The sequence below is a fragment of the Chironomus tepperi genome, unplaced genomic scaffold (genome assembly GCF_022539635.2).
Source record: "Chironomus tepperi strain 1889 unplaced genomic scaffold, CSIRO-AGI_Ctep_v1 contig_430, whole genome shotgun sequence".
NCBI classification, from domain to species: domain Eukaryota; kingdom Metazoa; phylum Arthropoda; class Insecta; order Diptera; family Chironomidae; genus Chironomus; species Chironomus tepperi.
In genome coordinates this window covers 635,579-654,422 of record NW_027226552.1, presented here as the reverse complement: position 1 = coordinate 654,422, position 18,844 = coordinate 635,579, and the positions used below count along the sequence as shown (strand labels likewise).

Sequence of the window (18,844 nt, the reverse complement as noted above, 5' to 3'; positions counted from 1 at the left end):
TCGTCTTTTTTGCCGCCTTGTGCTATAAATTAAATCAACTAATAATTAACTTAAAACGGTGTGGATATGTCTGAATAAGCGTGATCTTCTACTTCCTAGTTACCTCTGATGACGTAATTATCATTTAATATTCAAGTTGATCAAGGTAGATTGATTTGGCTGTTTCTTAATTGTTTCTGGTCATACCAACATGGTTTGTATGATCGTAATACACAAATTGTTGTTAGATACATTCCATTGCTATAACCTGTTACTGACTGTGCAGAGTTGCAAAAAAACAAAATATCATTTGTGACAAGCCATCAACTTTTCAACCTTAACAACAAAAATAGATTTTAATTAAAATCTAAAATTAAGGTAAAATAAGCTGCTGCTAGAACTCTAAAAATATAATTTATCATTGTAATTTTGGGGCATAAAAACAAAAATAACGTTTTTATTAATCTTTGATGACCTTCATTGTGAAACTTTATTGAATCTATGGGGATTCCCAATAATATGCCTTAAGATCTATAACACATATCAATTAACCAATTATATTTAATTATATTTTAATCAACTATTCTTTCTTTAATCCTAATGTTATATCCCTGTGCAGAATTCATCGTAATATGAAGATGGAAATCCACTTCCTCTAATTTCATGTCCGAATCGATTTCATAACGCAATAAAATATTTGCAAGTTGAATTTTCATCAAAAGCATAGCATAACGCCATCCAATACACATCCGTGGTCCTTTTGCAAATGGAATGTAAGCATATGACGGGATTTTCTCGAAGTTCTCTTTCTCAAATCTTTCTGGGCGGAATTCATCAGCATCTTCACCCCAAATCTTTTTTGATCGATGTATTCTGAGGATTGGAATTATGATGAACGTTTTTGCTGGCAGAACGTAGCCTTCACTGATCTCTATCTCTGTTGAGTTAACGCGCAGCACATAAGGAACAACAGGCACTAATCGCATTGTTTCATTTATGACCATATCAAGGTAGTGAAGCTCACCAATCTTCTCAAAATCTAAATATGGAGCAACAAGTGTCTTTCCAAAAATTCCATGAAGCTCGTCTACAACCTTTTGCTGAATGTCTTTATGTTTTCCGAGGAGCACAAGTGTAGTTGATGAAGCAATTGCTGAGGTATCCTGAGCAGCCAGCATGACTGTGGTGACTTCGTCATGAATTTCTTCATCTGAGAAATTATATTTTGGACTCATCAGCTCATGTATGAATGATTTTGATTTTTCGTTGTTATTCTCTTCCTGTTTTTGTATGTTCTTGGCATTTTTAATGACATTTTTAGTGAAAACTTCTCCAATGTCTGTTAGAAATTCGTCTTGCTTCTTGTTCCTTTTTGTAAAATTGAAGATAAAGTCTAAGTGTAGCCATGGTTGAAAAATTCGGACTGTGATTATTTCCAAGAATCTAAATGGGACAGTAGTAGGAAGTTATTGTTTATTTAGGTATTAAAATGAGCGAAGGAAGATCCCGCTCCCCCAGATATTTCCTTATTCACATATAGATTATACTTACTTCTCTAAATTCTCAATTAAAGCATTTTTAATTTCACTTTTCTGATTTTGTATATCCACTTCATAGTCCATAACCTTCAATATTGTCTCCAATGTTAAGGCAGTCATTGAAGAGAATGCATTAAAGTCTCCTTTTCCTTCTAATTTCTTGAAATTATCCATCAAAATTTTCACTTTTTCATTGAAAATTGGAATTATATTCAGCAAGCTCTTAGCACCAAAATATGGATTGAGAAGCTTTCGATGTGAGTGCCAATAGTTTAAGTCACCAAACAACGAGCCTTTTAAGATATTTGCAAATTTTATTACGAATGGTTTGTCGATGCAGTCTTTTGAATTTAAAACTTTTTTAACATCCTCTGGCTTGACGACACCAATAAATAATGAAGGTCCAATCCATGCCCTAGTACAGACCTCATTTCCATTAAATGCTTCATGGGCTATATGGAAGATCTTCTTACTATCTGCTGTTAAGATCTGATACAGTCCTTTAAGTGAATAATCGAAGTTGCCTACAGGTATTTTGTACGCCAAATAGTAAAATCTTCGATTATCCCAAAAATGTTTAGCCACCAAAATTACAATTAAAAATATCAAAAATTCAGCAATGATCATTTTGATGTTTGACTTTAGAAGCTCTTGATGAGACTAAACAGCTGAGTAAATTTTATGCGAACAAGAAGTCCAATAATGTTTTATGGTAGTAAATCAGTAGATTTGTAAGTGTGTAACTATTTCGTATTCTATCTCGTTTTTAATACGTAATATTCTTATTAGTAGCTATATTTAGTTTATAGCAATAGTTTATTTCAAGTAATAAAGAAGGCTTCGCCTCACAAACCTTTTAGGGGCCGCTAAGGCTCCACCCTCCATGGAGTCCTTCTACTCTGTTTTTTGGAAGGCGCCTCCACTAAAGTCAGGACTCCACATTGGAGTCCTGCAAACTCTGCTTGAAATCTCAAAATCAATCAGTTGCTCTTTCCTCTCATTGTTTTATTTATGACCATTTCAAGGTATTGCAGTTCATTAACCTTTTGATAATCTAAGTATGGAGCATAGAGTGTCTTTCAAAAAATACTATGAAGTTCGTCGACCATTTTTTGTTGGATATCTTTGTGTATTCTGAGTGCAGTTGATGCCGTAATTGCTAAAGTGTCCTGAGCAGCCAACATGACTGAGAAATTGTATTTTAGACTCAATAAATGAATAATTTTGATTTTTCATTGTTATTTTCTTACATTCCAATGTATGTTAGAATGTAAGAGCGTGTAACCCGGAGAATAAAGCGTATCCTGATCTTTTTGAGAGATGAGAGGGAAGGGAAGAGAGAGAGAGAAGCTTTTAATAGCAGAAAATATTTTTGTATGTTTTTTAAAAGGGAAGAAACATTTGAGTTCAAACTATCCCGTCTTCATTTATATACAATCCAAAACCTATACTCACTTCTCTAAATTCTCTAATTAAAATCTACAACATAATAAAATGCTTAATTACAATAAATTATAATTAAAATCTAAAATTAAGGTGAAATAAGCTGCTGCTAGAACTCTAAAAATATAATTTATCATTGTAATTTTGGGGCATAGAAACAAAAATAACGTTTTTATTAATCTCTGATGACCTTCAATGTGAAGCTTTATTGAGTCTATGGGGATTCCCAAAAATATGCAGGTTCTATAACACATATCAGTTATTCAATTACATTTTAATCAACTATTCTTTCTTTAATGCTGATGTTATATCCTTGAGCAGCATTCGCCGTAATATGAAACTTAAATTCAAGTTCCTCCAAATTCGTGCTCGAATCAACTTCATAACGCAATAAAATATTTGCAAGCTGAATCTTCATAAAAAACATCGCATAACGCCATCCAATACACATCCGTGGTCCTTTTGAAAATGGAATGTAAGCATATGACGGGATTTTCTCGAAGTTCTCTTTCTCAAATCTTTCTGGGCGGAACTGGTCAGCATCTTCACCCCAAATTTTTTTTGATCGAAGCATTCTAAGGATTGGAATGACGATGAATGTTTTTGCTGGCAGAACGTATCCTTCACTGATCTCTAACTCTTTAGAGTTGATGCGCAATATATAAGGAACAACAGGCACTAATCGAATTGTTTCATTTATGACCATTTCAAGGTAGTGAAGCTCACTAATCTTCTCGAAATCTAAATATGGAGCATCAAGTGTTTTTCCGAAAATTCCATGAAGCTCGTCCACAACCTTTTGCTGAATGTCTTTATGTTTTCCGAGTAGCATGAGTGTAGTTGATGACGCAATTGCTGAGGTGTCTTGAGCAGCCATCATGATTGTGCTGACTTCGTCATGAATTTCCTCATATGAGAAATTGTTTTTTGGATTCACCAGAGCATGTATGAATGATTTTGATTTTTCGTTGTTATTGTCTTCCTGCTCCAGTAAATTTTTGGCATTTTTGATGACATCTTTAATGAAAATAACTCCACTGTCCTTGAGTGATTTGTCTTGTTTCTTGCTCGTTTTTGTAAAATTGAAGAAAAAGTCTAAGTGCAGCCAAGGTTGAAAAATTCGGACTGTGATTATTTCCAAGAATCTAAAGGGGACAGTAATATGAAATTATTGTTTATTTAGGTATTAAAATGAGCGAATAGCCCGCTCCCCAAGACTCCTTATTCATATATAGCCTTTACTCACTTCTCTAAATTCTCAATAAAAGCATTTTTCACTTCACTTTTTTGATTCTGAATATCCACTTCATAGTCCATAACCTTCAATATTGTTTCCAATGTTAAGGCAGTCATTGAGTAGAATACATCAAAGTCTCCTTTTCCTTCCAATTTCTTGAAGTTATCCATCAAAATTTTCACTTTTTCATTGAAAATAGGAATTATATTCAACAAGTTCTTAGCACCAAAATATGGATTGAGGAGCTTTCGATGTGAGTGCCAATAGTTCAAGTCACCGAATACTGAACCTTTTAAAATATTTGCAAACTTTATTACAAATGGCTTGTCGAGGCAGTCTTTTGAATTTAAAATTTTTTTCACATCCTCCGGCTTAACGACACCAACAAATAATGAAGGTCCAATCCATGCCCTAGCACAGACCTCATTTCCATTAAATGCTTCATAAGTTATATTGAAGATCTTCTTACTATCCGCTGTTAAGATTTGATACAGTCCTTTAAGTGAATAATCGAAGCTACTTTGAGGAATTTTGTACGCCAAGTAGTAAAATCTTCGATTATCCCAAAAGTGTTTAGCCACAAAAACTATTAATAGAAATATTAAAAATTCAGTAATTATCATTTTGATGCCTTACTTTAAGAAGCTCTTGATGAGACTGTGCAGCTGAGTAAATTGTATGCGAAAAAAAAACAGTCCAATGATATTTATAGCAGTAAAACAGTAGTTTTATAAATGTGAAATTATTTCGTACTGAATGTCGTTTTTTAATGCTTAATATTCAATAATCCAATGTTAATCATAGAAACACTTAAAATTTGTAGCAATTGTTTATTCCAAGTAACAAAGAAGGTTTTTCGCCCTTTACTTCATGGATTCCGAAAGAAGAGAGATACATTTAAGGTCAAACCATCCCATCTCCATTTATATACAACTAAAACCTATACTCACTTCTCTAAATTCTAAATCTAAGTTCTATAGATGAAATTTAAAATTCAGGTAAAATAAGCTGCTGCTAAAGCTCTTAAAGTATAATTTATCATTGTAATTTTGGGACATAGAAACAAAAATAACGTTTTTATTAATCTTTGATGACCTTCAATGTGAAACTTCATTGAATCTATGTGTATTCCAATAGTATGCCTTAAGTTCTTTAACACATATCAATAAGCCAATTACATATTAATTTAGTTTCCTTTCTTTAATGCTGATATTATATCCTTGAGCAGAATTCATCGTAACATGAAGCTGAAAATTCACTTCCTCTAATTTCATGTCCGAATCGACTTCATAACGCAATAAAATATTTGCAAGCTGAATCTTCATAAAAAACATCGCATAACGCCATCCAATACACATGCGTGGCCCTTTTGCAAATGGAATGTAAGCATATGACGGAATTTTTTCGAAGTTCTCTTTTTCAAACCTTTCTGGGCGGAATTGATCAGCATCTTCACCCCAAATATTTTTTGATCGATGTATTCTGAGGATTGGAATTATGATAAATGTTTTTGCTGGCAGAACATATCCTTCACTGATCTCTATGTCTTTTGAATTGACACGCAATATATATGGAACAACAGGCACTAATCTCATTGTTTCATTTATGACCATATCAAGGTAGTGAAGCTCACCAATCTTCTCAAAATCTAAATATGGAGCATCAAGTGTCTTTCCGAAAATTCCATGAAGTTCATCCACAACCTTTTGCTGAATGTTTTTATGTATTCCGAGTAGCATGAGAGTAGTTGATGACGCAATTGCTGAGGTATCCTGAGCAGCCATTATGATTGTGCTGACTTCGTCATGAATTTCCTGATATGAGAAATTGTTTTTTGGACTCACTAGTGCATGGATGAATGATTTTGATTTTTCATTGTTATTCTCTTCCTTTTTCAGTAGGTTTTTGGCATTTTTAATGACATTTTTAGTGAAGACTTCTCCAATGTCTCTTAGAAATTCGTTTTGCTTCTTGTTCCTTTTTGTAAAATTGAAGATAAAGTCTAAGTGCAGCCATGGTTGAAAAATTCGGACTGTGATTATTTCGAAGAATCTAAAGGAGACATAGAGTAATAGGAAGTTATTGTTTATGTAGGTTTTTAAATGTGTGAAGAGCCCGCTCCACCCAGATTCCCTTGGTTCTTTATTCACCTAGATGTGATTATACTCACTTCTCTAAATTCTCAATAAAAGCACTTTTCACTTCACTTTTCTGATTCTGTATATCAACTTCATAGTGCATAACCTTTAATATTGTCTCCAAGGTAAAGGCAGACATTGGGTAGAATGCATTAAAGTCTCCTTTTTCTTCCAACTTTTTGAAATGATCCATCAAAGCTTTCACTTTTTCATTGAAAATAGGAATTATATTCAACAAGTTCTTAGCACCAAAATATGGATTGAGGAGCTTTCGATGTGAGTGCCAATAGTTCAAGTCACCAAAAATTGAACCTTTTAATATGTTTGCAAATTTTATTACAAATGGTTTGTCGAGGCAGTCTTTTGAATTTAAAACTTTTTTTACATCCTCTGGCTTGACGACACCAACAAATAATGAAAGTCCAATCCACGCCTTTCCACAAACTTTATCTGCATTAAATGTTTCATAAGTTAAATTGAAGATCTTCTTACTATCTGCTGTTAAGATTTGATACAGTCCTTTAAGTGAATAATCTAAGTTTCCTTGAGGTATTTTGTACGCCAAGTAGTAAAATCTTCGATTATCCCAAAAATATTTGGTCACAAAAATTACAAATATAAATATTAAAAATTCAGTAATGATCATTTTGATCCTTTACTTAAAGAAGCTCTTGATGAGACTGAGTAGCTGAGTAAATTGTTATTTTTTTAATTGACTAATGCTCTTATAAATGTCTTAGATTTTTCATTGTTATTGACATTTTCTTTTAATAGACTTTGAGCATTCTGTATGATGTCTTGTGCAAGTCCCATTGCAGTTTGGATCCAGTTTCTAGTTGCTTTTGGTATATTATTTATAGCAGTAAAGCAGTAGTTTTATGTTAATTAATGAAACACTTGAAATTTGTAGCAATTGTTTATTTGCAGTAACAAAGAACGCTTCGTCTCGCAAGTCAATGGAGTGCTATACAAAATAGAATTTTTTTTGTTGAAAAAGAACTTAAAAATTACTGAAATTTTTAACGTTTATTTTTAAAAATTTTTTATTTTTTTTTTTTTTTGACTTCACTTTTTTTGGGATGCGCCTCAACATTGGAGTCCTTCTAACTCTGGTTGAAAACACAAAATTAATCTATTGTTCTTTCATTAAGGCTTATATTGTATCCCTGACACACATTCATTGTTATATTGAATTGAAATTCTAGTTCCTCTAATTTCAAATTCGTGTTGATTACATAACGCAACAAAATATTCGCTAATTGAATCTTCATCAAAAGCATCGCATACCGCCAGCCAACGCACATCCGTGGTCCTTTTGCAAATGGAATGTAAGCATACGACGGAATTTTCTCAAAATTCGCTTTCTCGAATCTTTCTGGACGGAAGTCATCAGCATCTTCACCCCAAATGACTTTTGATCGATGAAGTTCAAAAATTGGTATCATAATGTAAGCTCCTGCAGGAATGACATATCCTTCACTAATCTCAATATCGGATAAATTCTCACGAAAAACATAAGGCACAACTGGAAGTAATCTCATTGTTTCATTGATGACCATTTCAAGATATTGAAGTTCATTAATCTTTTCATAATCCAAGTATGGAGCATCAAGTGTCTTTCCAAAAACACTATGAAGTTCGTCGACTACTTTTTGTTGGATATCTTTATGCATAGCAAGTAACAATAGTGTCGATGATGAAGCAATTGCTGAGGTGTCTTGAGCTGCCAATACAATAGTATTTACTTCATCTTGAATCTCATCACTTGATAAGTTATTTTTAGAATTGACTAATGCTCTTATGAATGTCTTAGATTTTTCATTGTTATTGGCATCTTCTTCTAATAGACTTTGAGCATTCAGTATGATGTTTTTGGCAAATCCCATTGCAGTTTTGGATGCAGTTTCTAGTTGTTTTTGGTAAAGTTTTGTGGATTTAAATATAATGTCAGGATGAAGCCAAAATTTGAATGCTCGAACTGTGACAATTTTTAGAAATCTGAAGGAATTAAGGAACAATTATTTCCGCTTGGTCTTATAGGCTTTGTTAATACTCACTTTTCTAAATTTTCAATGAATACATCTCTAACTTCACTTTTCTGACTCTGCAGATCCACATCATACTCCATCACCTTAATGATTGTCTCTAATGTCAAGGCAGTCATTGAATATAAAACATTAAATTGTCCTTTTCCTTCCAATTTATCAAAATTCTTCATCAGAACTTTCACTTTTTGATTGAAAATTGGAATGACACTTTGCAAACTTCTGGCACCAAAATATGGATTTAGTAGTTTTCGATGCGAGTGCCAATATTCCACATCTCCAAATAGTGAACCTTTTGGGATATTAGGAAATTTTAAGAATCTTGGTTTATCGAGACAGTCCTTTGAATTCAGTACAAGTTTGACATCTTCTGGCTTCACAATCCCAACAAATAAGAAAGTTCCAAACCAGGACTTTGTACAGACTACATTATTAGCAAATGCTTCTCTCAGCATGACAAAAATTGTTTTATTGTCAGCATTCATTGCTCGATAAATTCCTTTAATTGAATAATCGAAGCTACTCAATGGAATCTTATGTCCCAAATAAAAGAACCTCCGATAATCCCAAAAATATTTAGCCACAAAAAATGCAACTGTAAATATTAAAACTTCTGTGATGATCATGTTGATGGTTTAAGCTCAAAGTTAGTTTACAGACTGACTGACTAGCTTCAGAAATATTTGAATGATCTTAAACGCTTTGGTACTTCAACGATCTACTTAAGGGACAAGAGGGTTGAGAGCTTTTGACTTAGCTACTTGATTAGATTTACGCATATTTTTGATGTCATTAACTTTATTTGGTGATGACATAGCAGATATTTTTGGAGGAAGTTGAGCTTAAGACTGTTCAGTTGTAATCCATGACCTTCCTTAAGCGTTTTCTAAAGCTAATTCAAGCGATGACTTTCGCTTGCCTATTATACACACTAAATGCAATACTATCTCATGCCGCACATTAAGTCTACTCAATTTAGAACAAATTTAAGCCAAAGGCTTAGTTAGGAACTACCACAAATTCCGCTTATCATTTCACACATTTCTAATACTGATAAAGTACACAATGTCGTGATTGTATGTGCGCTTATCATTGTTTGTGTAACTGCTGATAGCAGCTAATGAAAATAATATTTTTTTACATAACTTACTCAGTATGAAAGTGCATTTAGAAGTAATCAGTTGTTGTGTATTCCAAAAATAAAAATAATTTAATTTTTATTAAGGGTCAAAGTCAACATTCAATCATGACATTTTTACTACAAATGATTGTGATTTTTGTGCTCTCTTATGTAGCTTTCAAATTTATTAAAAGAAATAGGAATTTAAAGAATTGCTTGCCAAATAAGGTAGTTCTGATAACAGGTAAGGAATAAAGTCTAATGAGTCACGGACTTGTGAGATAATCTTTTATATAGATTGCTATCAAATGCGAGTCAATGTACTAAAATGCTTATTGTTGTTTCTGGGGAACTTCATTTACGATTATGAAATTATATTGTCTGTGTTTGAACTACGTAAATAGAAAACATATGCTAATAAAATTTACACTTACTAATGTGCTTATATTTGACAAATTCGTGTGCTATTCGGTGGATTAAATTAATTCACTTAATTTCCGAATTGTTTACTGGATCTTCACTGTCACTTTAAATTTAAAAATTCAACTTTCCCGTCACTTTTCACAAATTTCTTCTATTTACTTACCTTTCTCCTCATTCTTTAGAACCTTAGCTTTAGTCTTTCATTTTCAGTTTCACATTTGATCATCAATTTAATTAAAATAACTAAAAATTCTTTAAAATTAAGACGACAACAATTCACACTAAAAAAATATTTTCTACGCCTTGAAGTTGGCTTAAATTTTTCGTTAAACTTAACGAAATAAAATTCAAATTTTGATTGACCGTTAAATTTATTCATGAATTCAATTTATTCATTTGTCCTTATTATCCTTTTTAAGGAGCATCCTCAGGAATAGGTGAAGCATTAGCTCACACTTTTTATGTAGCCGGCTGTCGACTGATCCTTACAGCACGTAGAAAAGATGAATTAGAACGTGTCAGAAAAGATTTGCTTGAGATTCATTCAACAAAAGTGACACATCCACCAGTTGTAATCACATTGGATCTTACAGACATAAAGTCACTAAAAGAAAAAGCTGAACAGGCTTTGAATATTCATGGACACATCGATATTCTAGTCAATAATGGAGGAATTGTGTATTATGGAGATGTTGTAAATACAAAGCATGAAGATATCATGAAAGTAATGATGACAAATTATTTTGGAACTGTTGAACTTACAAAATGTTTACTTCCATCAATGATCAAAAGGAAAAAGGGAAGAATTGTCTGCGTTTCTAGTGTCAATGGAAAAATTTCTATTCCATATACTGCACCATATGCTTCATCTAAATTTGCCCTTCAAGCTTTCTGTGACGCTCTTCGTGCTGAAGTTTATGATGATAATATTAAAGTCACAATAATCAGTCCTGGATATGTAGCAACTCCTATTCTAAGAAACGGAATTACATCAACAGGAAAACTCCCAGAAAAACGAGATCCAGACATTAGTGACGGTATCAAGCCTGATGATTTAGCTAATGATATATTAAGAGCAGTATTAGATGACAAAAAAGATGTAATTATTGCTCAACTTTACGTTGAAGCAGCTGTTTGGCTTAGGAACATTTGTCCGTGCTTATTTCATTGGATAGCGACAATTCGTGCACGCATGGGACAAGATAAACCATAAGTTGAAGACGAAAATAATAAGACTTCAATAACAAGCGTAAAGACAACTGACTGACGTCATATTTTAAGAAGCACGATGAAAAGGAAACGAAAAATATGTAAATGACCTTAAGACTTAATAAACTCGAAGTGTGTTTATGAATTGAACTGAAAAATATGTTAGTTAATGATGGTTACTGCCCAACTGTACATTAGGTATTGAATAACTACTCAAAATTGATTACTACGATTAAAAATCCATTTAACATTTTATTAAAGTCATGATCAATTTACAGGACCATCATTACCGACTGAATTACATTTCAGCTTCGACTGCTGGTTCTTCAGTTGACTTACCTTTGTTCTTCTTTTGCTTCTTTTCGCCCTTCTTTTCAGAACGTTTCTCGCCACGTTCTCCATGTTCGCATGGACATTGAGAGAACTTTGTATTCAAATCTTTACAGTCGCTGCTATCGACTGGTGCTGGGCATGCAAGGTATAAGTTCTTGAAGGTACACTTCATGATCATTCCATTTAATCTTTCAGATGTTTTGTTCTGACTGCCAGTCATCGATTGACGGGCATGAAGTTTGTCCTTGCCAGCCTTGCCTTTGTGTTGAGCGGCCTTTGCGGTGGCTGTATAAGAATTAATCATTATTATCAATTTTTAGTAGGACACTCTTACTTACCATTAGCAAAGCATGATGACACAACAGTTGGAACAATTGATGACCATTCAGATGATGCACCGCTTAACAATTGTTGGGTAAGAAGATCACTTGAGATATTTCCATCAGCACCCAAAATACCGGCATTCTGGATGACACATGGCATGACGCATCTGAAGAACTGCTTGTTACCTTTTTCACCTTTTCCACGTTTTTCTAATTTTTCAGCAGCGGCTGCTGGATCCGATGATGTGTTTGTTTGGTTGCATTGAGTTGCACACTTTTCAAAATATTGCTTGAAACTTGGCATATTTGGGCAACAATCTGTTGGCTTTACTGACAATTCCTTTGAACATACTGGATTTTTTGATTGCTTGCCTTTTTTGCCATGATCGGCGGCAGCAACTGCCAAAAAACATGCTAGTACGATGAACAATTTCATTATTAAATGTTTGATTTCTTGTGGTAAGCAATAACTGACTTCAAACTTATTTTGAGTTCCATTTTATAGGAAAAGTTATGGGCAGTCAATAGAACGACTACAAGAAAATTCTTGTATTATCAGTTGTCCATTTTTTGTTCCAAAATCTATTTTTTGACATTGATGTATCATTGTTAAGGTCTAGGTTGGTGTGCACACGCTGATGATTGTTATTACAGAGATTAATTTAGTAGCAAGTGTAAAATCTGAAAGTTAGTCATAAAAAATTGAAATTTTAAATTTTCTTAACAATACTGGAGTTGTAACGGTTTTTTTACATTTTAGTACAAATTTGAATTCAGTAATCTAAAAATTTCTGGCTTTAGTACAAAAAAATAATCAAAATTTTTGAAAATTATCAATTTATTCAATTTCTAGACACTTTACAAGCTTTTAACACATTAAGTACATAACTTTGAGCGGTATACTAGCAAAAGATAGATAATATGACTAGGAACTATATCCAGAAAGACTAATTTTTGAAAAAATAATGAAAATTTCAGATTGTAAACAAATATTTTTGAATTTTAACGGGCAAAATTGACTTGTCAGCTATTGCTAGGGCACCACTTCATTGCCGTGTTACGATGTTGACCTGTCGGCACTGTGAAGGCTGATATCGATCCATTTTTATGCTTAAAAATCCAATTCCAATTAATAACCATATATGATTGGCACCAACAGTACGAAAAACGCGAAAGTAAATTTTCTAACACTAGCCGCACTATGAGATCCACACAGATCTATCTCAGGGTTATCACAATCTGGTTCATAATCTGGTTCTATTATTCCATCTATATAATCTAGTTCTGAATCTATTTTTTTAGCCTTCATTTTTCTCAGATTTTCTAAACTGCAATTCATAAAGGAATTACCTGACAATTCTGGCATCATTCTTTGCAGCGTCCAACTCTTATCAAGAAATTTATAATAATATTCATTTTTAAAGAAGTAAGTGACGTTGTCTTTGTAAGTAAATGCTGTTTCCATGTTGAAGACATCCTTAAATGCTTTTGATATCCTATTGCTATATCCAGTAACAGCCATTTTGAGTTCATCAAATCGATGATATAGATTCCCAATAAAAATGTAGGTTCGTTGATTGTCTGGTCTTCTGAATATTGCGTCGATCTTTAAGACACTTGGGTCAATACCGAGATCACTTAATTTCATCATTTTCTCAAGTTTATTGCCAATAAAGGAATAAATAGCTTGACCAATAAAGAACAAAGTCTTATTATCAATAGTTTGATAAACAGCATCAACATGCTTCATTCTTGGTGACAATTTCCTCCAACGTGATCGAATTTCATGCAAGTCCATTGTTAAACTAAACATAAACTTTCCTTTAAATGCTATAACCTCGTCGTCAATCATAGCAATGGCATCGTAAGACGTATTACATTTGTTTGGTAAATGTAAAGCTTCTCCCCAAACGGGTAGTTCCTCTTCGCTATCTTCTTGCTGTTTAGAGATATTTTTTCGATTTGGAGGAACTCCATAAATAGCATGCATTCCACGGATATCATCTTCACCAAGAGTTGTAACCTTCTTAGAGTAGAACTCATACATGATTGCTTCAGTGTCGCGGGAATGTTCCAAACCTAAGACAAGAATTCAATAATTAATACAGACTAGCTTAATATAACTATTCATACCTAAGCTATGTCCAATAAGATGAAGTATAATTGGATACAAGCTAACTTTTCCTTCTGTCGGATTGCTATGATTGCTGACATCAAAATCATAGCTTGATAGTTCATTTAAATGAATATCACCACCTAAACCTTTTCCTGGTCTAAATGCATGACCAAAATCCATAGACTTAAAAATGTGATGGTCAATATTAAGATGTTGTGTGGGTTGAAAGGAAATCATAATGTCAGCTGCTTCATCGGCTTTTGATTCTGTAAATGTCAATACTGTATCTTTTTCCCAAACATTAAATGCATCACGTAGGATTCGACGAATTTTGTCTTCGTTTTCAATAAATTGTTCCTTATTCAGGTGGTTGAATCTATAAAGATGATGTAAGGTTGACTGGATGTCGACTAAATGTCTAGATATAAACCTGATAGTTGTATAACTTGTTGCTATTTCAAGCCTATAACTAGACATCTGGTCGACTAACTGAGGCTTAATCTACAGCTGATCTCAATCGGTTACAGCTTTTAAGCAAGAACTAAATACATACCTATAAGTAATGTTCGTCTTTTGCCATTTTGATGACATTAATGAATATCTTTTGTGACGCTTCTTATTAGCAGTCTCATCAGATACTCCACATCGTGGTGTCTTTATTAAAGCTGATGTAGACTCATCGTATTTTCCGGTTATTGGAATGTTTCCGTTTCTCTGGTTCAAAAAACAAATGAATGAGGTTGAAAATGAGTCAAAGTAAGTAAGAACTTTAAAGGACTTTCAAGAACTAGACTTTCTTTCCGAGAAGTCAGTGTGACTCTTGCTCTTGGCTAGATTTGGTCAGATTCGGTCCTCTGGTCAGTGTCAAGTTGGGATATGAGTTAATAAAAATCAAAAATCCGACTCAAGGCCGGTGTGACTTAGTTGCCAGGTTTGGTTTCAAAATTCGGAAAATTCCCATATTAATTTCGTGACCATCGAACTCATTTAACCATGAAGAAGAATGATCAATTGCGTAACAGCCAATAACAGATGCTTTACCGACACATGACAGTTTTGTCTTCATATTATTCGATTCCATACTCAAAATTAGCGCAATGATGAAAGGTTTTGAGATAAAACGCTTCAAAGCTATGAATCATAACTGCCTACTGAGATCTTTATTTTTTATATGAGGAGATTACATAAAAGAATGCGTCATCAATTGTGCTAATTACTACATATTGTTCGCAAGATATTTTAATTAAGAATGAAATTCTTCATTTTGATCGTCAAAACATTTTTTCAATTCTTTTATTTCCTTGATCCTCAACCTTGGATAATCACTTACTTGCAAATTTTTCAGTGCTCTTTTAACTCGTATATCACTTCTCAAACTTTCATAGTCATCGACAATTTGATTCAATGATGATTTCTCATTGTCTGTCAAATATCCAAAATTTTGGAGATATCCAATAACTTCTTCATCTTCACTGATTGGAATACAATTGATTTTAAGTACTAGAACTATGTTAAGAACAACCAGCAAGAGAATCTTAAGAAATTTCATTTTCTGTGTGAATTTGGGAGTGTTTGAAAGGCAACTAAGAATCTCATAGTAAAAAATTGGGAATGTTCGGAAGTTACGTAGCGCTTAGGGGTGAGGAAAATTTACAATTTTGGTAAGGAATACAAATTTTGGAATTTTTGCGTCCCGGACTGGCAGAAGCTCTCGAAGAATAGAGCCAGCTTCAGACGTTCTCTTCGCGCATCAATGTGCACACGTATGCCGCAGCCAAGGAAGTAAGTAAGGAATACACATTTTGATTCATGAATCTGTTGCTAAACGTTAAGGTTTGAAGTTCTCCAATCGCTTTTTTATCGCTTCGTAATTTTCAAACGTTCCCAAACAGAACTGACCAACTTAAAAATAAAAATGAGATCAGAAGATGAGTAGATTTTTACATTCTCTCAGAGAGAGTATACTGCTGAATGTTATTATTATTATTGGTAACATAAGTTATATTTTTATTCTGAAATATGCAAATATCATTTGAACTTTAAGTCTAGAGCTCAAAATTGACTCGAATACTTTTCGGCTTTTCAAAACCAAATCCAAGTCGACTTTGAGTTCTAATATTAAGCATTTAAATAATTTTATAATTTTATTTCATACTAATCGGTATAAATCATGTTTATTGTACAGTAATCAAACACCAGAGAGCGAATAATAATTATAGTTTAAGTATGCTTACGAACTAGAAACAGGTCCGTATTCCTGGCTAGAACTCTTTAATCTCAGATTATATATAAAGGTTGCCAATAGTTTACAAATGGTTCGGTGGTAAAAAACATTTAACACCTAGCTGATACATTTACACTTACATATCTATACTTACTTAGGAATGGCTTAAACTTAAAGTTCTAATTGTACATTATTATTTTAACTAATTTTCTAAGCTTACTTATGTTTGTTCAATTAAAAATACTGATAAATATATTCAAGCACATTAATACATAAATTCCAATACTTAAGTGTCTATTTCCAACTGAATTTGGAGCGTCAAAACGTTCTGCTCGCTCATTTTTGCAAAGATCTATCTCAGGATTGTCACAATTTGGTTCATAAAACTTCTCATGGTCATCTATGTTACCTATATGATCTACGTCTGAATTTAAATATCTATTGCCGAATTCAATCTGCGGATTTGTTAAATTACAATCCATGAAGGTATTTCCTGATAAAAAAGGGTCAATTCTTAGCAGCATCCAACTCTTATCAATAAAGTCATAAACATATTCATTTTTTAAGAAGTAAGTGACGTTGTCCTTGGAAGTAAATGCTGTATCCATGTCATAAACTTCTCTAAATGCTTTTGATATCTCGTTGCTATATCCAGTAACAGTAAATCTGTGTTCATCAAAACGATGATATAGATCGCCAATAAAAATGTAGGTTCGTTGATTGTCGGGTCTTCTGAATATTGCGTCGATCTTTAAGACACTTGGGTCAATACCGAGATCACTTAATTTAATCGTTTTCTCTAGTTTATTGCCAATAAAGGAATAAACAGATTGACCAATGAAGAACAAAGTCTTATTATCAATGGTTTGATAAACAGCATCAACATGTGTCATTCTTGGTGACAATTGCCTCCATCGTGATCGAATTTCATACAATTGCATTTTGGAACTAAACATAAATCTTCCTCTAAATCCTATGACCTCGTCGTCAATCAAAGCAATTGCATCATATGACGTATTACATCTGTCCGGTAAATCTAAAGCTTTTTCCCTAATGAGTTGTTTCTCCTCGCTGTCTTGTTGCATTTTAAATGCCATACTTTTTCTATGTTGAGATATCCCATTTATAGGATCGTTATTTCCGTTTCCGTTTTTCTGTATAAATTATAATGAATAAAGTTAGAAATGTTGGATTTAAAATCATTTGTATGTGAAATGTGTGTTCTACAATTGCTGATTTTGAGTATCATTCGAATGAACGACTAAATCCCGAGCGACACAAATGAAACTTTAAAGTCTCTGCTAAATCTCTTTTATCGGAAGTTGTTCTATTTTAGCAACCATATAGACGTCAAATGAGAATAAGCGGATCTTCATTTGCGACGCTCGGGAATATAAACAACAGTTAATGTATATACATATTTTCTTTTGTTGATATTTCGTTAAAGCAGTAGTGCACAACCTTTTATTTTTCGCGGGACACCTTGTTGGCAAGCCTCGACCGAAATTATACACGATATACAGTTAATATCATTTTCAAGAATTTTATGTGCTGCGGCAAACAGGTTGCACACTACTGCAGTAAACAGAACAACATCTAGTTTATTTATAGAACAATAATCAAGTTTTCGCATATTCTGTATAACCGGTATTGGCAGTTTCCTCAAAATCAATGCTTGCTATCGTCTTGAGTGATATGAAATATGAAACTTGTTGAGAATTGAAATCATTTTCTTTACAAAGTAAAGGATTAATGATTCCGGTTTATGGCGAAATCATCATTATTTGCATGAACGGATTAACTGATGCAATTGCTGCGTAGTTTGCAAAACATTTCATTTTAGAATTTCACCATAAAAGCACATTATCAATTCAGTTATTTGCAATTCACAATCAAGTTATGAATTGACTTATTTTGACCTTGAATTATGACTTACTTGTAAACTAGTTACTGTTCTCTTAAGTCGCGTATCACTTTCATTTTCATCACTAATTTGACTAAAAGATGTTTTCACTTCATCGTCTCTTATATTTCCAATAATTTGAACATCTTCTGTATCATCACTAATTGGAACACAATTGATCTTATCAAATAAAACTAAGTTCAGTAAAGCTAGCAAAAGAAGCAAAGGAAGTTTCATTTTCCTGTTTATATTTGTGAATATTCAAAGCACAACTGAGAAACTCGATAAAAACAGAACTGATCAACTTAAAATGAGACTAAAGAATGAGAAAATTCTCATCCTCTCTCGGAGTATATATACTGTCTGATATTGCATTTATTAATAACATAAGTTATACTTTTATGATGAAATATGCAAATTTGTATACTATTTGTGAATGCACATTCATCTGCCGTTAAAATATGCATAATATTGTAAAGCTTTAATTCTGATTCCGATTAATTTTTCTTAATTTATGATATCCGTAAATTATTAACTTTAATGTGTTGAGATCCTCAATGATGATCAATCAAGTTCTTACATAAATAAATTCATTTTTCCTTAATCAGCATTATTCTCTTCTGAAATTTTGAGTTAACGGTTTTTCAGTTTTCGTATTTTGCTTGAATTTTGGTTCGTTAAATTTAACGAAAGTTGTTTTTGCCCGCTTTGATTACATTTTGTATTGGAAAAATTCAATATTTAATTAAATTAAATGTCAATTTAAGATCCAATTTGTCATTTCAAAAAGAGAACGAATCATGCTGTTACTTC

At 32.9% G+C, this 18,844-nt stretch overlaps 8 protein-coding genes across 8 annotated transcripts; 1 reads left to right on the top strand and 7 right to left on the bottom strand.

The window, feature by feature from the left end:
• Positions 1 to 445: 445 nt before the first annotated feature.
• LOC139097773 (probable cytochrome P450 313a4) lies at positions 446 to 2,163 on the bottom strand. The gene is made up of 2 exons (XM_070649731.1): positions 1,531 to 2,163; positions 446 to 1,422 (listed from the first exon to the last, which is right to left on the bottom strand). The coding sequence occupies exons 1-2, from the start codon at positions 2,142 to 2,144 to the stop codon at positions 552 to 554; spliced, it is 1,485 nt and encodes a 494-aa protein (XP_070505832.1). The 5' UTR covers positions 2,145 to 2,163; the 3' UTR covers positions 446 to 551.
• Positions 2,164 to 3,129: 966 nt separating this feature from the next.
• LOC139097766 (probable cytochrome P450 313a4) lies at positions 3,130 to 4,882 on the bottom strand. The gene is made up of 2 exons (XM_070649725.1): positions 4,207 to 4,882; positions 3,130 to 4,105 (listed from the first exon to the last, which is right to left on the bottom strand). The coding sequence occupies exons 1-2, from the start codon at positions 4,818 to 4,820 to the stop codon at positions 3,235 to 3,237; spliced, it is 1,485 nt and encodes a 494-aa protein (XP_070505826.1). The 5' UTR covers positions 4,821 to 4,882; the 3' UTR covers positions 3,130 to 3,234.
• An 89-nt stretch (positions 4,883 to 4,971) lies between these two features.
• On the bottom strand, positions 4,972 to 7,002 carry LOC139097767 (probable cytochrome P450 313a4). Its single transcript, XM_070649726.1, has 2 exons — positions 6,368 to 7,002; positions 4,972 to 6,249 (listed from the first exon to the last, which is right to left on the bottom strand). Exons 1-2 carry the CDS (start codon positions 6,979 to 6,981, stop codon positions 5,379 to 5,381), a joined length of 1,485 nt encoding a protein of 494 aa, XP_070505827.1. The 5' UTR covers positions 6,982 to 7,002; the 3' UTR covers positions 4,972 to 5,378.
• Positions 7,003 to 7,438: 436 nt separating this feature from the next.
• LOC139097785 (probable cytochrome P450 313a4) lies at positions 7,439 to 9,006 on the bottom strand. The gene is made up of 2 exons (XM_070649746.1): positions 8,393 to 9,006; positions 7,439 to 8,333 (listed from the first exon to the last, which is right to left on the bottom strand). The coding sequence occupies exons 1-2, from the start codon at positions 9,004 to 9,006 to the stop codon at positions 7,463 to 7,465; spliced, it is 1,485 nt and encodes a 494-aa protein (XP_070505847.1). The 3' UTR covers positions 7,439 to 7,462.
• Positions 9,007 to 9,547: 541 nt separating this feature from the next.
• LOC139097754 (dehydrogenase/reductase SDR family protein 7-like) lies at positions 9,548 to 11,282 on the top strand. Its single transcript, XM_070649709.1, has 2 exons — positions 9,548 to 9,744; positions 10,343 to 11,282. The coding sequence occupies exons 1-2, from the start codon at positions 9,627 to 9,629 to the stop codon at positions 11,134 to 11,136; spliced, it is 912 nt and encodes a 303-aa protein (XP_070505810.1). The 5' UTR covers positions 9,548 to 9,626; the 3' UTR covers positions 11,137 to 11,282.
• A 73-nt stretch (positions 11,283 to 11,355) lies between these two features.
• On the bottom strand, positions 11,356 to 12,248 carry LOC139097755 (uncharacterized). Its single transcript, XM_070649710.1, has 2 exons — positions 11,804 to 12,248; positions 11,356 to 11,750 (listed from the first exon to the last, which is right to left on the bottom strand). Exons 1-2 carry the CDS (start codon positions 12,222 to 12,224, stop codon positions 11,431 to 11,433), a joined length of 741 nt encoding a protein of 246 aa, XP_070505811.1. The 5' UTR covers positions 12,225 to 12,248; the 3' UTR covers positions 11,356 to 11,430.
• Positions 12,249 to 12,652: 404 nt separating this feature from the next.
• Positions 12,653 to 15,465, bottom strand: LOC139097752 (stromelysin-1-like). The gene is made up of 4 exons (XM_070649707.1): positions 15,235 to 15,465; positions 14,458 to 14,618; positions 13,922 to 14,280; positions 12,653 to 13,867 (listed from the first exon to the last, which is right to left on the bottom strand). Exons 1-4 carry the CDS (start codon positions 15,451 to 15,453, stop codon positions 12,918 to 12,920), a joined length of 1,689 nt encoding a protein of 562 aa, XP_070505808.1. The 5' UTR covers positions 15,454 to 15,465; the 3' UTR covers positions 12,653 to 12,917.
• Positions 15,466 to 16,029: 564 nt separating this feature from the next.
• Positions 16,030 to 18,324, bottom strand: LOC139097753 (matrix metalloproteinase-2-like). The gene is made up of 2 exons (XM_070649708.1): positions 18,065 to 18,324; positions 16,030 to 17,282 (listed from the first exon to the last, which is right to left on the bottom strand). Exons 1-2 carry the CDS (start codon positions 18,266 to 18,268, stop codon positions 16,359 to 16,361), a joined length of 1,128 nt encoding a protein of 375 aa, XP_070505809.1. The 5' UTR covers positions 18,269 to 18,324; the 3' UTR covers positions 16,030 to 16,358.
• Between the last annotated feature and the right edge of the window lie 520 nt (positions 18,325 to 18,844).

What these genes read in the sequence shown, in the direction of transcription:
- LOC139097773 (XM_070649731.1), bottom strand. Translation starts at nt 2,144, where the DNA reads ATGATCATTGCTGAATTTTTGATATTTTTAATTGTAATTTTGGTGGCT. An exon ending in TTAATTGAGAATTTAGAGAA is followed by an intron (nt 1,423 to 1,530) that starts GTAAGTATAATC and finishes TGTCCCATTTAG; the next exon opens with ATTCTTGGAAATAATCACAG.
- LOC139097766 (XM_070649725.1), bottom strand. Translation starts at nt 4,820, where the DNA reads ATGATAATTACTGAATTTTTAATATTTCTATTAATAGTTTTTGTGGCT. An exon ending in TTTATTGAGAATTTAGAGAA is followed by an intron (nt 4,106 to 4,206) that starts GTGAGTAAAGGC and finishes TGTCCCCTTTAG; the next exon opens with ATTCTTGGAAATAATCACAG.
- LOC139097767 (XM_070649726.1), bottom strand. Translation starts at nt 6,981, where the DNA reads ATGATCATTACTGAATTTTTAATATTTATATTTGTAATTTTTGTGACC. An exon ending in TTTATTGAGAATTTAGAGAA is followed by an intron (nt 6,250 to 6,367) that starts GTGAGTATAATC and finishes TGTCTCCTTTAG; the next exon opens with ATTCTTCGAAATAATCACAG.
- LOC139097785 (XM_070649746.1), bottom strand. Translation starts at nt 9,006, where the DNA reads ATGATCATCACAGAAGTTTTAATATTTACAGTTGCATTTTTTGTGGCT. An exon ending in TTCATTGAAAATTTAGAAAA is followed by an intron (nt 8,334 to 8,392) that starts GTGAGTATTAAC and finishes TAATTCCTTCAG; the next exon opens with ATTTCTAAAAATTGTCACAG.
- LOC139097754 (XM_070649709.1), top strand. Translation starts at nt 9,627, where the DNA reads ATGACATTTTTACTACAAATGATTGTGATTTTTGTGCTCTCTTATGTA. An exon ending in TAAGGTAGTTCTGATAACAG is followed by an intron (nt 9,745 to 10,342) that starts GTAAGGAATAAA and finishes ATCCTTTTTAAG; the next exon opens with GAGCATCCTCAGGAATAGGT.
- LOC139097755 (XM_070649710.1), bottom strand. Translation starts at nt 12,224, where the DNA reads ATGAAATTGTTCATCGTACTAGCATGTTTTTTGGCAGTTGCTGCCGCC. An exon ending in GTCATCATGCTTTGCTAATG is followed by an intron (nt 11,751 to 11,803) that starts GTAAGTAAGAGT and finishes ATTCTTATACAG; the next exon opens with CCACCGCAAAGGCCGCTCAA.
- LOC139097752 (XM_070649707.1), bottom strand. Translation starts at nt 15,453, where the DNA reads ATGAAATTTCTTAAGATTCTCTTGCTGGTTGTTCTTAACATAGTTCTA. An exon ending in GAGCACTGAAAAATTTGCAA is followed by an intron (nt 14,619 to 15,234) that starts GTAAGTGATTAT and finishes TTTTTGAACCAG; the next exon opens with AGAAACGGAAACATTCCAAT. An exon ending in AAGACGAACATTACTTATAG is followed by an intron (nt 14,281 to 14,457) that starts GTATGTATTTAG and finishes TCATCTTTATAG; the next exon opens with ATTCAACCACCTGAATAAGG.
- LOC139097753 (XM_070649708.1), bottom strand. Translation starts at nt 18,268, where the DNA reads ATGAAACTTCCTTTGCTTCTTTTGCTAGCTTTACTGAACTTAGTTTTA. An exon ending in GAACAGTAACTAGTTTACAA is followed by an intron (nt 17,283 to 18,064) that starts GTAAGTCATAAT and finishes TAATTTATACAG; the next exon opens with AAAAACGGAAACGGAAATAA.